The following is a 17,297-nucleotide window of genomic DNA, read 5'->3' as shown; positions in this document are numbered from 1 at the left end:
AGTATGCAAAGCGAGGTCTTTAACCCCTAAGAAAATATCATAATTCTTGTAATTTCTCTGTTAATACTGTCTTAGGCCTGGTATTTGTGTTTTACCCATCTTTTTACAATTAAGTTTATAAATGTACATTACTTATTAATCTCAGATAAATAAAACATACATGAATTAAACTAACCATGAGAACACTGTTTTGCAAGAGCCTGGAAGGAGGAGAGTTATTTAAAAATAATTAAAAGGAAAAAAAAAAAAAAGAAAACTTCATCCTCAAATATTTGCAAATGTTTGATGTCTGCTCCTGACTCCTTTCCAAAAGTGTGGTAGAGGGGATGTTAGCAGCCTGCCACTTCTTCAGTGTGAATTTTGTGCATATGTGCTGGACAATTTGAGCCATCTGTTGCACAAGGGTGAGCAACAGGGAGGCTATTTAGGCACCTGGGGTAGTGATGGCATTTTGAAGCACCTTACTGGGCGACACAGGAGGTCAAATATCAAGTGATCTGTAGACAACTTCTCCCTCAGGAGCGCAGGTGCACTGTTGAGCCTTGGCAGCAGGAATAGCTTCTTGGCTAAATCTGGATCTTGCCAGAAGGGTCTATTACCATGCTGGAGTACCTCAGAGCCTCTGAAAGGTGAAGGCAACTTCAGCAGTTCAATCCCAAAAGGGAAGAGAGGACAGCTGCTTATTAAGTATATTTTTGCCAGACATAAAAATGAGGTGCCACAAGGTTGTGTCTGGGACAGAAGGCATGCATGAGCTGACAGACTGAATTCAAGTGACTCGTCTGCATGCTATCACTTGTGCCACTGACTTCAGAGAGAGTCCCACAGTGACAGATTCTGTCCATCTGTTGTTCTCTCTGTGTCTGCTAGGTCTGGTACTGAAGAAAAACTTAGTCTGAAACCATCTGGGAAGAGATTAGAGTGTGTGCATATTACTGTAGACATTTGGACCTGGGTCAGAGGTGAGAATTGGGGGCTACCTGTCTGTCACGCTTCAAAGGGAGATGCTTTGGTGTCAGCTTGTGCAGCTCAACAGAAGCAAATGCCATCAGGAAATCTTCAGATGTGTGTGAAGACTTTCAGGCTGTGCTCTGTGAAATGCCATTAGACAAGAGCTCTCAAGCAGTCAATGCAGCACAGAATAACCCAGGAGCTGCTAAATGTTGTAGCTAGCATTTCTTCAAATATAAATACCCTTTTTTCCCCAGCTCAGAGCGAAAACATGAGTTACAAAGGATTTGATGATCAGTGAAATTAATGACACAGTACTATTGATTTCAGTATTTCTTCAAGATATCACCCAAGGGGTGAAATCGCCTGCTATTTTATTTGACCAGGCTGTGAGCCAGGGCTCTCAGAGTGTGTTTTTGGTACACGGCTGCTGTGCTTTGCAGTGCAAGCAGTCTGCATTCACACAGGGCATAAGGTGATTCCTGCAAACACCTGACTTACTGCACACTGCTGCAGTGTGCAGACTTACATTGGGTCCATGTCCTGTCCCTCCTCCATTATTCCAGCTTATAGCACTCAGAGGTAGGGGCAAAGTGATGAGCAAGAGGCTTAGGATAGGGCTTTATAAACACATTAAAAAAATAATCCTCATATAATTAAGTTGTTCATGTTCACCATGTGTCTGTACCCCTTTTTCCTTCCTCCCTTCCCTGTATGCCCACCCTGCAGACGTAGAGAAAAGCCCATCAGCCCGGGTTGCCCTTGCATTAACACTCAGGTTGATGGCATACTCGTGTGCTCTCTGTTTTCATCCTCTGCTCCTCTGCTCTTATGTTGACTTAGGGAGAATTTTCGTTTAGAGAGATGAATTAACTGCTAGTTGAGACTCCAGAAAGGCAAAATAGACCACTGTGAATACTGCGAAGGCAACAGATAAGAGATAATGCAGATTATCTAAGACATTATTTGTCGTCTTCATAACAGAATATGCTTAGAAGGAGTACAGTAATAAAAAAGAAATGTAGGAGAAGGCATATTCAAATGAAAACAAACTTTCTGTTCAGAAGGATGAACTTCGGTATTTCAAGCATGAGCTGATTCTTGTAAAATCTCTACTGGAATATATTACTCTGCATTTGAGATTACAAAGGAGTGCTTCACTGCAGTAACTAACTGGCTTTTGAGAGGAATTTGTGATAAGAAGGAAAAATTTATTGCTATTATCAGCTCCAAAACAATGGTGCCATTATATTCATGCCTTTTTCCTATTTGGTTGTTTCTAAAGGGGAATGCAGGAGTTGTAAGTTATGCTGTCATGAGGTCAAGTCACCCAGCCACCATACTTCTGGACACGTTGAGTTTTGCACAACTCCCTAATGGTCCACTGAAGTGACTGTAGCATAAAGTGGCTGTCCTCACTCGGAAGGAGAAGGGAGATTGCTGTGCTGGGCCGTGGGATGGAGGAGGAGCTGCTGTGTAACTTTTGATGAAACTTTTCTTGACTGTGAGACCTAAAGAAAGAAAAATCTTGGTCGCAAGACACAGCTGTGGCTTCTGTCCTATTGTGTGTGTTGGGTAGATCTTGTTGGAATGACCAACTGCTTCTGATGTGAAGCCCTAGACTGGAGGGAGACCACAGGTATCTGAGATATTGGCAGGAGCAAATCTCAACCCCGGTGGCTGGGTTCAGAGGTGAGGCAGTCCTAGAGCTGCAATGTGGATATGACACATAAGCAAGAGTGTGCAAGGCTGGAAGCTTTTGGGTGGGTAGGGGTGAGCTGGAGATTGGAGTGTGGAGACTGGGAAGTACAGGATGTCTCTAGCAGTACAGAAATGAGAGGAACTGGGTGGTGGATACTCTGTGCCAGGGATGCAGAGACTGCAGGAGCTCCTGTAGGGAGATTGGGCAGTAGCTGCAGCTTGCAGCCCTAATGAGAATAAAACATGACAGCCTGGGGGGTAAAGTGTGATCTTACGGATGCTGGGAGGGGTGAAGGTAAGATGTACAAGGTTGGAGCCATCGTAAAAGAAACTGATCAGAAATGTCTCTCCTTTAGTGTAGGCAGACAAAGCAAATGTTTTAATCTTGTCCTCCTCATGTTCCCAGCAGTTATGAACATCTGCTCCCATCTGGCCCAGAGGTGCATGACTCAGTCTGAATGCAGGGTCATTAGTGATACTGTTTGCGTTGGTGGTTTGTTTTTTCTTCCCCAGCCCTGTGCAATAGTTAGCAGCCTCCCACATGGCCAAGTGCCCTTTGCCTCCCCTGTTAGGATCTAGGGTGTCTCCCTGCCCAGGGGCTGGGGCAACCCATGCTGCCCATCACCAGAGGCTGACGGGGCACACGGACAGCAGCTGACCCATTGGTACTTCTGAGCCTCCTAACTGCTGAAAGTGCTTTTGGCTCCCGAGCCAGCATGGAGTGACAGCTTACTATGCCCTGAAGAGTATAGACCTTTCATGATCTCACTGAGCCCTGTCACAGCTTCCTCAGGATTCATCACACCGGAAACAATTACTGGGATATCCAGCAGTAGGAGTGTGACATGCCTGATTTTAAGAAATGAGCTTTCCATTAGGACAAATCCTAGATAGCTAAATGATTCATTACCAAAATATATGGCTGCGTTCTGCTAACGTTTGTACTTGTAGGTACAGAACTTCTTTAGCACGTTCACTTGCAGAAAATGTAAATGTGCTCAGTATAAATGTCAAGGCAGTTGCTGTCCTGAATGAAAAAGTCTAGCTCTTTTTTTCCTCTTGCATTTGAATCCTTTCTTGGCATATGAGAAAAATATATGAGAGTTGAACTTGGCAGCTGGCAATTTGTGCTTGACCTGTCATGTGCTGAGCACGATGGCAATAGGTTATGACAGATTTGTCATATTTAACAGTGAGTTTGTTGGAGTCTTGTTAGCACTGGGGATTGTGCTTCCATCACAGGTTTTCCTGGAAGAGTAATAAATGCTCATGCAAAATTGAGCACAATTAGGAAGTCTCAGTTTTGACACTTCTCAAAATCTTGAACCTGGAGGCTATGAAAACCTGAGTTCTAAATTTGGCAGCTATGCAGAAGGTTTCGTGTGTTCCCCATGGGATGTTCCTTCCATTATTTCCTTCTGCTACTGCCCATAGAATGAGTTTCTGGACATTGGATCTATTACTTATTTTTATTTTGGGGAGATGTTGCACACCAACTGCTCTTTGTTCCTTCCATTCACAGTAAGATTACCTTTACAGGGGTCTTGCTTGAAAATATTATTTTGGCTGTCTGTTCTACTCTGCTGGAAGGGAACAGGCAATAAGTTGATTCCAAGAAGAAAGTGACTTAGGATGAAGGACCAGAGAGATGCAGGGGGTGTGCTGATGAACCCAAGATGCTCTAGAGGAGCAGTTTCTGTTGCTGGACCCTACAACACTGATAACTCTTCATACTTCCTGAGTCTTATCTATAGGACAATTGCTGCATTTCTTTGTTGACACAGTTTGATATGAGACTATTCCACAGAACTAATGAGACGAAAGTAGTGAAGTTGTTAGACTGTACAGCTTTGGGAATGTTTCTGTTAAATTCTCCCTCTTTCTCTTCAACCCCTACTGTGTAAAAGAATCAGTGAAATGTTTTCTGATCATGACTATTCAAATATACCTTCCTGATTCCCTGTCTGGGTGTTAGCCTTTATATTAAAAGGAATTTAAATAATGAAGAATTCCTCCTCAGTCAAATTTGGGAGTGTTACTTATGGTTGTGAGGGTGAAAAGTGGATGTTAGAAATATGAAGCAACTGTAGTATGTATTTAATAAAGCTGTATACAAGGTAAAAGATACATGTTTATTTTTTTGGCGTGAAAGCTGTTTTTCCAGTCAGTTTTTGGCAACCAAGCAACAGAAATCTGTGTTTACAAGTCTGTGAATCTTTAAAGCAAAAAAGCTTTCTAATAACTAAAACTGTAATTTTTTTTTTTTTTTAAGTGGACCATTCTAACAAATCCTCAACTTGCCATCAAAAAATAATTTAGAGAGCAGTTTTTCACCATTCTTACAGTTTTGTCCTCCACGATGAAAGCTGTACTAGAACTGGACTTGCTCCTCCAAGTGGGTGAATCCTTTAGTTTTTTACCTTCACCTCTCTTTGCTTCTGCTACATCAGGTTGGTCTTTCTCATGTCTTTCATGTAAATATTTCTCAAACTGGAGTGAGCTTTGATTCCACCTGCCTCTTGGCTAAAATCCTGTTCAGATGGTGTTGCACTGAAGCTCACATACAGACGACAGAACTGGAATATGTGGCTGCTTCATCATCCAGGGTCTTCAAGTTGATTGTCTAAGGTGATTCATGTCAAGGCTGCATTTCTTTAAGAGCAATCATAGGCATGTTCATGCTTGCTCTCCTTTTCTCTGTCCTTTGCAACAGGATCTAATCTTTTATCTCCTTCTCCAGTCAATAATGGCTATATATCTTTTCAAGCTCCTAACTAAAACTCCAAATTGTGCTTTTTCAGGTCACAGAGCTCAATAATGTGAAGAATATATTACGAATGCCAAAAAGTACAAAGAAGCATGCCGTTGGGATTTATTTTAATGATGACACATCAAAAACCTTTGCTTGTGAGTCAGGTGGGTGAAATGGCAACACACATTAGAAAACATAAGAGCATTAACTGTGAAGTTATAAATGTATTATACCTACACACAGATTTTCTGGGCATTTATACAGAACTTGAGGCAGATGAGTGGTGCAAGGTGCTGCAGATGGAGTGTCTTGGAACGCGAATTAATGACATTAGCCTTGGAGAACCTGACTTGTTGGCATCTGGAGTAGAAAGGGAGCAGAGTGGTAGGTACATAAATGTTGACCTTTTAAAACTTTAATTACACTATTTTAAAGTCTTCTGTACTGCGCATATGAATATCAGAAATAAATTGGAGCAAAATTGTTTTTCCAAGCCCTCCTTCCTGTTTTGTGGGGATTATTTTTGTTTGTTTATTTTTTTGGGTTTTGTTTTGGTTTTTTTTTGTTTGTTTGTTTTTGTTTTTGTTTTTGTTTTTTTTTTTTAATTGCTACCAGAGATAATAAGTAAGGTAATTAGAATTATTTTGGAATAGCACTTTTCTTTCTCAGACAACTTAGTTGCTCTTGGAGATGGAGACTATCTTTTGTTGTGTGTTTTCTTGTATGATGTCTGCACAACAGTTTCAGTCTGTGACTGAGGCTCTTTGGCAGCATTGTAAAGCAAATAATAAAAACCAGTAATTGCATGCAAAACCTGAGCCCATGGCTACTTCACTTTCCTATGCAATTTAACTAATTACATGCACAAATGCAATTGCAATGTATTTATTCATGTACACAATTTTATTAATTGTTTGCAAATATTAGGATGATGATGGTGCAGTTCTCTTCAGTGTCTGAATGCATGCACAAATGGCTGAGCCCTTTGAGTGCAGCATTCGGACTGCCCCGAATATGGAGTTTATTGAGTTACTGGAAGGAATTGAGTCTTTGTTTTTTAATTGATTGTTCTAAGTGGAAATAAGATATTGTATTAGAGATAGAAAATAGGAAATTCCTTTAATGACTTGCACATTTAATGGGCAGGGATTTTAGACTAACCTTTTGTTTTTCTCCCAGAGAGATTCAATGTGTATTTGATGCCATCCCCTAATTTAGATGTGCATGGGGAATGTACCTTGCAGATAACATTTGAGAATATCTGTCTTTGGGACATCCAGAATCCCAGAGTAAAACTCATCTCTTGGCCATTAAGTGCCCTCCGACGCTACGGGCGGGACCCATCTTGGTTCACGTTTGAAGCAGGGAGGTAGGTGTGTGTTCACTATATTGCGTTGCTTTCCTTGGTGGTGCTGGGTGGTGCTCTGGACCACTTCCGGAGGTTGTTGAAGTACATGAGAGCTTATCTTCAGAAAGAGGCTAGTCTGTACCCTCTGCTAAAAAAAAAAAAAAAAAAAAAAGAAAAAATATAAAACCAAATAAAACCTCTCTAATCCCAGGTTGCAGCTTGAATGGAAGCAGTTGCCAAATAAAAGTACCTAAGGAAGGGGATGGGAGACCTGTGGAGGCTGACAGCGTTGTATATTATTGTGTAGGGTTGTTCTTAAATAAGGTGTTATATGAGCCAGAGAATTGGATGGATAGATCTAGGAAGAAAGGGTAAACATCATTCCAGAATTTGAACAATGTGGGCCTTTGGGCAGAGTTATGGGTTCTGTACTAGGAGAAGTGGAGTTTGAAGTTGAGAGCAGTGAGTGCCAAGTTGTTTCCCAAAAGCAAACTAAAGTAATGGAGAAGGGACTCCTGTTTTCCATGGACTATAGTCCTGTTTTCCATCTATTTGACAAATGGACTTATAAGAAATTTGAATGCAATTCCTTGTTTTAGAGATGTTGTTCTGTATTGCTTGCTGCAGCTCAGGCTTCATGAGCTGACGTCTTTGTGTGGCTGAAGTTGGAGCACTTGTTTATTGAACTAAACTATCAAATTCTTTCTAAGGGATATAGATGCATTATTTTAGATAAGGACATTAAAGAATTAAAATAGTAAAAGAGAAACAGATCATACAACTAACTTCTCTGGAAAGGGAACAGGCATTTAAATGTGTATCTTCTATATTACTGCAGAATTTAGTCCTCTCTGGAGGGGGAAAGGATAAATTTTTCGCTGGTCATGCATTAGCCATGATAAGACAATGAAGCTGGGATGCTGAGGATATGTATTTATTGTTTCAAGAGGAAGACAAAATTCTGCAAAACTCATTACAGGCAGTCTTAAAAGTTTGAAAGGGAAAGGCAAATTAATCCTACCTGGCACAGATTCTAGATAGGGTCTAAATATTAAAAATCTGGGACTTGAGCATGAACTCTCTAGAGTTTAAGCACTTATGGTAGATCAGTGGTACTTAACTGAGTCCCTGTTTGGCAAAAGCAATACAAATAGGGGTTAAAATAGTAAGATTGGACTAGGGCTGGTAAGACCTGTATGCAAAGCCTTTTAGATAACTTTGTTCCATGTTTTGACAACCTTTATTTTCTTACTGCTTGTGCAATAGTGCTTTTGGGGCAGCATGGTAAAGTTTTGCTTGTTCACAGCGATCTGTAAACTTAAATCTCACACTTGGATCCCGTCTGTTCTTGCTTTGGCAGGATGTGTGACACAGGAGAAGGACTATTCATCTTTCAGACCAGAGATGGGGAAGCAATCTATCAGAAGGTTCACTCGGCTGCTTTGGCCATAGCAGAACAACACGAGCGCTTGTTGCAGAGTGTGAAAAATTCAATGGTACGGCCGGTCATTGTGCTTGTTATTTCACGCTGGGCAACAATGTTTCTTCAAACATGTTTCTTCAATGTGATTTTTAAGTTTTGATTCACAGATAGTAAGCAGTCTGGTTATTGCTCTTATTAATTTCTGCTTGATTTTAATATTTAGGGCAGTATATATAACTGGGGTTGCTTTTCAAGAATCAAAACAACAGGGAAACTTATGGTCCTTGTTTTTTGTGTTTGCAAACTACTAAAAGCTTTTTCATGGACACTGTGTCCAACCACAACCCCTAAATCTAATTTTATAGTCTCTAGAATGCTAAGTGGGGGATAAGAACATATTCCTGGTGAACTGAAAGTCTTGTGATTTAGTAGTGGAATGGAATTGTTTCAGATGAGTCCAGTTGCCCCTGAATATGAGTTTCCCAGGTCTGTCATAGAAATGTTGTCTGGTTCCTAAATAGTCAGTCAGGCTTGGCGGCTTCTCTGGGGTTCAAGAACACTCAGATTTAGAAGTTTAGGCAGAGGATCATTGTATCAGTGTAGAAATCAGGTGGCTTATTTTGCTGATTACAAAATATTCGTAAAGTACATCTTTGTTCAGATTGATTGATTTCCCCTGTATTTGTCTTCTGTTTTTGAACCCTTCAACAAGGAGTTCATTTTAGATGCGTGCACTTTGTGCTCAGCTGTCGATATTGTTTCTGTCTTCAAGAATTATTTACCCTGAGTGAATTTTCGTATTAGTGAAGCTTGAGCTGTTATTTACAGAAGAGGTAAAAGAAAGTAGAAAGTAGGAGATACTGATGGTGAGAAATTAAGTCTACACTGAGTGTCTTCTGTTTGCTCCTGTAATCCTGACCACTGCTACATCAGATCAGTGATGTGATTATCCAAGACTGAGGTGAAGATGGTATTAAGCTACATGAGGGCTCCTGGAGCCTGTGCGGGGAAAAAAAAAAAGAAAAAAAGGGAGTTGAATGTTCTGTGCTGATGGAGCGAAATAAAGCTGCCAAGTACTGTTGAGAACGTGGGCTATAAAGTGTCTGTGACCTCCCTAGCAGTCGCTCTCTTTATATTACAGTATGTTGGCTCAGTTCGTGACTATAACTGGCTCTGGCTCTTGAAAGGCATGTGGAAAATTGATGTGATAGTGGTTCCTCAGCTGGGAACCTCACCCTGACACTTTCTGTTAATGTGCTGATGCTTTCTGGCGAGGTCTGAGCATATGCTGACCAGAGTCTGTGACACTTTCACAAGTGGGTTTCATTTATTTTCCTTTTCAGTGAATTCAAATATCTGTCAAAGAGCTGGCTTTGCTTAGCGATGCGTAAAGCCATTCTGGTCATTTGGTAACTCACCTCATCCAACTGTTTCTTTCCTTTCACTTTTGCATCGCCAGACAATGGAAAGAAAATATCTATTCACGTTATGTTTTCATGAGTATTTGGTTGCCATGAAAACGACGGGAGCAGTGCTGTGACTTGACTGCTGTCATTTGTGCCTGCTCTCAGTTCAGGTTGCTTTAAAAAAGACATTACAACTTCACATCTCACTAAAGTAATAACAGTGCACTTCCCAGTTTTGGCAGCTAACGCTCAGTGCTTCACTGAAAGATATTATCAGCCAGTTTACCGTCAGCCTTCCCTGACTCCTCTTCCCCTCTCAGCAACTCAAGTGTGCACTTTGCACTAGATCCATCTGGTGTGCGAGTGCATCTGTCCAGGCTGGAGCCTGCTATTATCTCTGGCCATTTCCACAGAGATTCATAATTAAGAGTGGAAATGGTGCTCACTAACTTTTGAAATAAGAGAAGAATATTGAGTATTAGTGTAAGATGGATAGTAGTCAAAACGGCAGCAATATGTCAGTGCCCTTTAATTTCTGGAGTTGTTTTTAGTTTGCCTTTCTGTAGTTTTGCTGTAATGAATTTAGCAAATGTATCTTAAGCAATTATCATTCTAATTGATTTTGATTGATTACATGAATTTTCTTCACTGGGAAGAAAATTCCCTCAGAAACACAGTGAGTGCAATCCTCTCCAATTGGGGATCTCAAGGTGAAGGTTTAACTAATGCAAGTTGTTCTGCAAAATCTTTGAAAATGGGATTGTCCAGCCTCAGGAATCCAACCAAACCTAACAAATCTTAAGTTATCTCTGTTTTATTTCCTTTTGGAGCCATGTTCACCGCTAGCTTGGGAGAATGTTGGTGTATGGATGTTGTGGGGTTTTTTTTGTTTGTGTGGTTTGGGTGGGTGGTTTTTTGGTTGGTTGTTTTTTTTTAGCAGACAGTGGTTTTGCCTCTAGTGCAAGTTTTGCTGATTGTTAAGGTGGGATCCAGGAAAGAAAATACTTAATCTTTCCTCCCTGAGCCACCAAGACTTCTGGGAACCAACCGCACGATGTGTTTGACCCAGAGCTGTGCGTTAGCCCAGCAAACTGCCTTAGTACAGCTCTGTACATCTCTCATCGGGTGACAAGAGGTGGCACAGCAGCTCCCCAGCTGCTCTCAGCCCTGGCTGCCAATGGTTGCAGGTGCTGCTTCTCCATCCCCTTCCTCTGCAGACCTCTCGTAGTCACCGGAGCTGTGGGGTGGCTTTGTGTTGTCCCTCAGCTCTTCTCACACCTTTGCTGCTGCTTTGCTTTCAGCATGACTTAACATAACTTGATCCTTGCCACGTGTGCCAGGGAGCTGTGTTTGAATTGCTCTGGGGATCCTGGTCTCCTTTCAGGTTTCAGCATTCTCCTTCTCCCTGGGCAGAAGGGGGTGAGAGGCTACGGCTTAGGTGCCCTCCAGTTAACAAATTATTTGTTGTATTAATGATACGTGGAGTCGCATGTCCTGCCTGGTGCTCTGCTCGCAGCCTTTGCTCGTGTGTGTGCCAGCATATCAATTCTGGCTGTTTTCAACGAGCTTACAGTGCTGGGCGCTTCCACAGCATAAAGCCAGGTCGTTATCAAGTTATTCTACTCTTTCTGTTGCCACAGAGATACAGTAGGTTAATTGTGAGAATGAAATCAATCATCATTAAAGCTGCCTTTGCTTGCAGTCCAAGGTATTTTGATGAAACGCTGTGTATTCAGACATACAAATTCTTATCTCCAGCTGTGGATTTTTTAATTTTTTCCCCTGCTGACTGAGTTCAGGAGGAGCACCCCTTCTGACCCTTTTTTCTATCTTTATCTAATCTTTCTCTAGCCGTGTCTCTTTTTTTTCCTCCCAAGATAGCCTATTGGTTTTTTGCACTCCTCCTGGCAGCTGAACTGTTGCTCAAACTACCTTAGCTTGCTGTCCAACTCACCAACAAACAGAACAACCAAGAAAAGTATTGTCAGGAAATGCCATCCTCACAACGCTCTGCTGGTTTTTATTCCCAGTAAAAAGTCCATCATTGTTTGTTTCCATGGTGCTGAGGTGTGTGTGGTGACACTGCAAAGGGTGTCGGGGCTTTAGTGAAGGAGCTGTAATAAATACGCTGTACGGAACCTTGCACGGTGCGGTGATTCACATCCAGCTGACGTGGAGGTGGGTGTTTTAAGAGCAGGAGTTGATCTGGCTTTGTTTTTGTTTTGTTTTACCTTCACATCACAGGCACAGTGTCCACCATACAGAGAGGAGTTTGGAGGTAGATCACACCTCTAAATAACTTTGGAAATGGCTCTCTTCAGAGACATCCAGCCCTCACCTCTGTTCTATGCTTGTTTCACCTGTTCTTGGCTCCAAAATATACTGATCTTCTTGTAAAAGCTTCTTTCACCTCAGGTTTTGTGAAACTAAAATGTAAAAGCTTACTCTTTTGTAATAAGCTGTCTTTATAAATTAGAAAAGTCAAGTCCAGTCTTGGTATGTTTGAACTGATGTTTTCCTGAGGTTTGGGAGGAGAATTTTAGCTATACTGTGAAGCTTATGATAAAATCCACTTATTTTATCAGCTTGCATATACATCTTATAAAATTAGTGGAAAAAAATGCCTTAAAGTAGTCAGTTCTCATATATTTTTGTGTTAAGTATAGTAAAACAAACAAGGGACCGTGATTATGTAAGAAAATGTAGCTGAAGGCCCTGTATGGTGGGGGAAGTGTGAGATGGGGCTTCCAGCAATGTGCTGCAACCCATGTGCCCTCCTCTCAGCATACCTGGACGTGCTGTTCATTCAATGAATTCAGCTGAAGGGTGCAGTTATCTCCTGTGTTGAACTCCTGTGCCATCCAGCTGGCGCTTTCCTCAGCTATAGGAGATGGGAGATGAATAGAAAATGCTTCAAAGCTAACAAGAACAACTTGTCCTCACCCATGTGAAACATCTCCAATCAGGTTCTCGATGTGCTGAGGCTGTATTTAGCTTTGGGAAGTTGCTTGCGTAGCTGGGAAGACCCTCGGATGACTTTGCTGCTAAAGAGGGAGCATACCGGCACTTTCCTACCTTCCACTGATCCCCGGTTTCTGTTTCAGCTGCTCGAATTAAAACTCCCCTCAGGGGAAGCAGTGCTAGCCCAGGACCAGGGGAGCAGCAAGGTGAGCTTGGTGTGCAACAGCAGCATGGCCTCCTAACCCGAGTGGTGTGTGCCCGTGGAGACTGACCCCTGAGTTAGTTGCCCCAGCTCGTGTAGGGTGGGCAGAGGGAGGGAGGGAGAGGCTGTGCTGGCATTATCGGTAGAAGTTGTTGGAGCCAGTGGTCGTGCTACTCTCGGAGGATTTGCAATAAATGTGACTGTCTCCTTCACATCAGTTTTCTGCTTTGCAGCTTCAGATGAAAATGAGCGAGCGAGCCGTGTCCCTCAGCACCATGGTGCCCTTGCCCCGTAGTGCCTACTGGCAGCACATCACACGACAGCACAGCACTGGCCAGCTCTACGGTCTGCAAGGTAAAGGACTGGGGTGGAAGGGGTTGGTGCACAAATCAGATAACATCATCGTTGAAGCATTTTGGTATCTGTCGATCTCACTGAAAGCCGATGTTTGGTCTAAACCAGTTGCCACTGCTGTCTGGTTGATCCAGAGAAGGGCATGTCCCACCTCAGAATGGGCAGCTCGGCAGAGGGGTTGTCACCAGGAGGTGCTGCTCTTCCCGTTGGAGAGGGATCCTTGATTTGACAAGTTTTCTGACCATTTTTAGGTAAACAAGGAGAAGTTACTGTCACAGGATGACCAGTTACCAAGGTTGCCCAATCCTTCCTGCTACCAAACTCTTTTAACGGCACCTGAATTTTTTGCCAGACTTATAATCATTTGGCTCCCTCTCCTTTGGATGTCTGCCTCATGCTAAGATTGATGCAGTCGTCATTATTCATTTTGTGTTCTTGCTAACGTTCAACCAAAACAACTGCATCCTTGAAAGCAGCTGAATTAGGGAAAGCAAAAGGAAATGGCCACGACAAGTAGTTCTAGAAAACTGTTCCTTGAACAGCTGCAATGCTGCCACTGTGCGTTGTGGTGAGGCCTGAAGATGGGCAGATGTCTTCTCCAAATCTTCTCCCTGTTGTCAGCCCAAGGGGCAGCACAGCTCAGTCCCCTCCTGCCTGAAAACCTCCCCAAGCTGCAGAGATGGAGGAATTGCTCCACGAGGAGGGCTCTGCACCCCATTGTCCCTCCGTGGTCACCAAGGGACATCTAGTGGTTACTGAGTGTGGATGGGGAGTGCACTGCACCTGCAGGAGGGATGGCTGCCAGGGGCTTGGCAGCAGTGCTGACGTGAGCCATCTCTGCCCGTGTATTTTAGAGCGTGGTTCAGAACTGAACTTCAGTCTCCTGAGGCAGGGAAAACTGCAGCTCCTAATGCGCCCTGTTGTTGCTTTGTGCTGGTTTCCCCAGAGGCACCTCTGGAGTAGGAGCTGCAGGTGCTTAGTACCTCTGGGGAGCTGGTCCCATGTCAGCGTCTTGTAGTTATGCATGTTTTTAGAGTTTAAAAAAAAAGCCCATTTGTATTTCAAAACACACTCTTCCTCTCTAAGCTACATGGATTGGCTGAGTTAGTGTTTGTACAGAAGGTGGTATTGTGATGAGTTGTGAAGCCAGGGTCAGCGCATTACTCAGAAAAGCTAAGAGAGCAGCCTGAACACTTGGCAGAAGTGGGGCAGCCTAGAGTATTGAATGGGAGGAGCCAATATCTGCCATAACTTTATTTTCACAATGTATGGAATGAAGGCTGAGCTTGATTAAACATTTGGATGATAAAGATGGACTGAAGCAGTTTCCCTTCACCATAGGGGCATTAGAAAGTGAAGCTCAGCTTGGCCATCAGGATACGGGTTGTTTCTCTGTCATCCCTGAAGGTCAGGGCTGGTCTGTGCTGCACCAAGGGGCAGCCCTGCTCTTGGTGCCTCATCCTGCCGCACAAAACCCCACAGGTAAACCTGTGTTTAGCAGAAAACCTCAGGACTTGGCAGGGTTTTCTAGTACAAACATGGAGATATCATACACCAACACCAAGCATTCAGAAATCACTATATTTTAAAACATCCTGGTTTGGAAAACTAATTTAGCATTTCTTTTCTTTGCTGTTTCTTTTTTTTCTCCTCTCAGATACTAGGAGTTTCTCAAGGAATAATGAATGATAGGTATTTATTTTACTTTTTTAAATGAAGCAGGAGATCGTAGAGGTCAGCACCTCCAGAACATAGAATACCACAAGCTGTGATTAAAAATTAGAAGCGCTGGCAGCCCTGACATATATATCTGTACTCCATTCTGCTCCTCAGCAAATTTTTCAGCAAATCATAAAAGCTAGAATTTTTCCTCTTTTCAACACTAGAGGGTGCAGGCAGCACATAAAAAGCCCCAGCTAAACCCGGCAAGTGTTTCAGAGGAGGGCTGAGTAATAAAAGCAGCACTTGCATGCCTGTTCAAATTTGTTAAATAAATTAGGGCATGGGAAGATGACCTGCTGGTGGCAGCCTGTGGCACATGAGAACAAGACTACTTGCAGCACTCTGACACAATCAGTGGATTGGGCTTACTGTGCCTTGCTGTAGAGTCCTTTATTAAAACAGTAATTCAGCATTGAGTTGACACGAGATAAATAGATTATATGGGTACAAACCACTTGTTGTATATTTAGAAAAATAGCTTGCTTGTTAAACTGGAAAAAAAGGATCCTAGGAGATTGTTGTCACGAGAATGGGGTGAAGTCCTTGTAAAATAATCCAGCCATGCAGCCAGCATTGTAATTAGGAAAGACACTGAAGTCCTTGTCTTGTTCAGCAGTCAGGGCTACTACTTCAGTGGTACCCTGAGCACCTTTAATTAGCTTAGGCTGCCAAAATATTGAAATGCTTCAATTACTACTGGGAAAAGAAATAAGAAATAATTGTTATACTGGTTTGTATAATTCCATACGTACGAAGCAGCATTTCACTTACACAATGGCAGAGGCACCTGAAACCTTGTATGCAAAAACTTTCTTCCACCAAAGTTGGAATTTATGATTTCTGAATTGGCTCTTGTCCTCTTTTGTAATGTACAGTAAAGAACTGATGCTAATATTGTGAGCTAAAGTGCATGTTTCATTTAATATGCAAAGTCAGAACTTTAAAAAAATTAATTTGCTTTGCACAACTCTGTTCTGAAGGAACTGGGAAAGAGAAATCTGAGTCAAGATGTTTCTGAGATGGAGCAGCAGATTAGGCAGGGATGGCTATAATTAAAAGGCTGTAATCTGTAGTTCACATAGTCCTTTATAATGTGCTGAATAAGGTACCTATGTCTTACTGAGTGTTGTTCTGTTTTTTTGCATCTGACTTGGTGAAGATGTTTCTAGCCCAGTGAAGCTTCATCGCACGGACACTTTTCCAACCTACAGGTCAGATCATCGATAAAGGACTGTAAAAAACTTTACAAACTCTTTGTCTTCTGACAAACTGCCCCAGTGGATGACAGTGATGATAAGCAAGGATGGAAACACGGAAGAGTTCGGATTGGATGAAAAATTCTTACAAAACAAAGTTTTTTTTAAACTTTGCCAAAAGTTAAAACTATTCTGTAGATACTGGGGAGGGGAACAAAATCAACAAACCCTCCAGTGTTTGCAGGTGGACAGAGAAGAAATGACTCCCTAAATATTTCCAAATGTTTTTGTATGATAGGTAAGTTGTAAATATATGAGACTTTCCTGTTGTAGTGTGGTTCCATTTTGTCTCTTACAGCTGTGTGTTCACTGATATCAGCTGTGTCATCCTTGTTTGTTGTAATGCTTATATTTAGTTATTTACATTATTGTTCAGCCTAATCCTTGACCTTTGAAATGGTGGCCAGTTTTAAGCAGCTATTGGATACAATTTTTCCTTTTTGAAGCCTGATGAAGACTTGATTGATTTCTTTTAAAAGCACCCTCTCTATCTTCTATTTCCTGTATTTATTTCCATCTCTGTAAATGTTTAAAATAAAAAAAATCCCACTTAATTTGTGGTACAGCACTTTTTGTCGTCACTATCAGCATCACGAACAGAGCTGTTGCGGAGCGCTAGGGCACTGGCAGGAAGGATGGAGGGGAACAGTGGCTTGCTGTTGGTCTCCCCTCCCCATCTAAAGCCACACAACCCCTCGTCGGGTGTGCCCGAGTGAAGCAGAGTAGTAAATTCAACAGGAATCTCACAATGTCACAAACCATTTTGTGGCAGAAAGCCAATTTTTCTGGTTTGTGACAGCATCCATGTTATGCACTACTTTCATGGATTGGCACCAGCATCTTAATTTAACAGCAGACTTTTCAAAAAATAGCATGGTTGACTACTGTGTGCTATGCCAAATGGTCAGAAATGCATGACAGCTGTAGGTAGACAGCTATGATTGTCCTGAATGCAAGTGAAGCACTGCGCTTAGCGAGGTGTAGTTAAATGATTTTGTTAACAAGCTCTGAGTAAGAATGCCTTGTCAGGTTACAAGTCAGACTGATTGTCTCTAACCATGTAAGTCCTGCTCACTTCAGAACCTTAAGGACTAGGTCTTATTTTGATTGCGCCAGTGGGGAATATGGTCTCTGCATATTTTTAATTGAAAAAATATGGGATACAATTCTAATGAAAATTGCATTTATCTAGGCATGTATGTTAGCAGCTACTTTTTCAGC

The 17,297-nt window shown here is 42.1% G+C and overlaps 1 protein-coding gene across 6 annotated transcripts in view; it reads left to right on the top strand.

Moving 5' to 3' along the window:
- Positions 1 to 16,630, top strand: part of DOK5 (docking protein 5) — a 42,786-nt gene extending 26,156 nt beyond the window's left edge. For 2 of the 6 annotated variants that reach the window (XM_068416258.1, XM_068416264.1), the window contains 7 exons: positions 5,454 to 5,568; positions 5,648 to 5,788; positions 6,584 to 6,773; positions 8,113 to 8,248; positions 12,686 to 12,748; positions 12,978 to 13,098; positions 15,980 to 16,630. In XM_068416258.1, the coding sequence (XP_068272359.1) occupies positions 5,454 to 5,568; positions 5,648 to 5,788; positions 6,584 to 6,773; positions 8,113 to 8,248; positions 12,686 to 12,748; positions 12,978 to 13,098; positions 15,980 to 16,047 (834 nt within the window). In that variant the 3' untranslated portion in view covers positions 16,048 to 16,630. The remainder of the gene's footprint in view (positions 1 to 5,453; positions 5,569 to 5,647; positions 5,789 to 6,583; positions 6,774 to 8,112; positions 8,249 to 12,685; positions 12,749 to 12,977; positions 13,099 to 15,979) is intronic. The other 4 variants (XM_068416259.1, XM_068416260.1, XM_068416263.1 and 1 more) reach the window with 4 other exon arrangements.
- Positions 16,631 to 17,297: the final 667 nt, after the last annotated feature.

Source organism: Nyctibius grandis, chromosome 19 (genome assembly GCF_013368605.1).
Source record: "Nyctibius grandis isolate bNycGra1 chromosome 19, bNycGra1.pri, whole genome shotgun sequence".
Taxonomy (NCBI): Eukaryota; Metazoa; Chordata; class Aves; order Nyctibiiformes; family Nyctibiidae; genus Nyctibius; species Nyctibius grandis.
The sequence above is the reverse complement of the archived record's forward strand: the minus strand, read 5'-3'. Positions and strand labels throughout refer to the sequence as shown.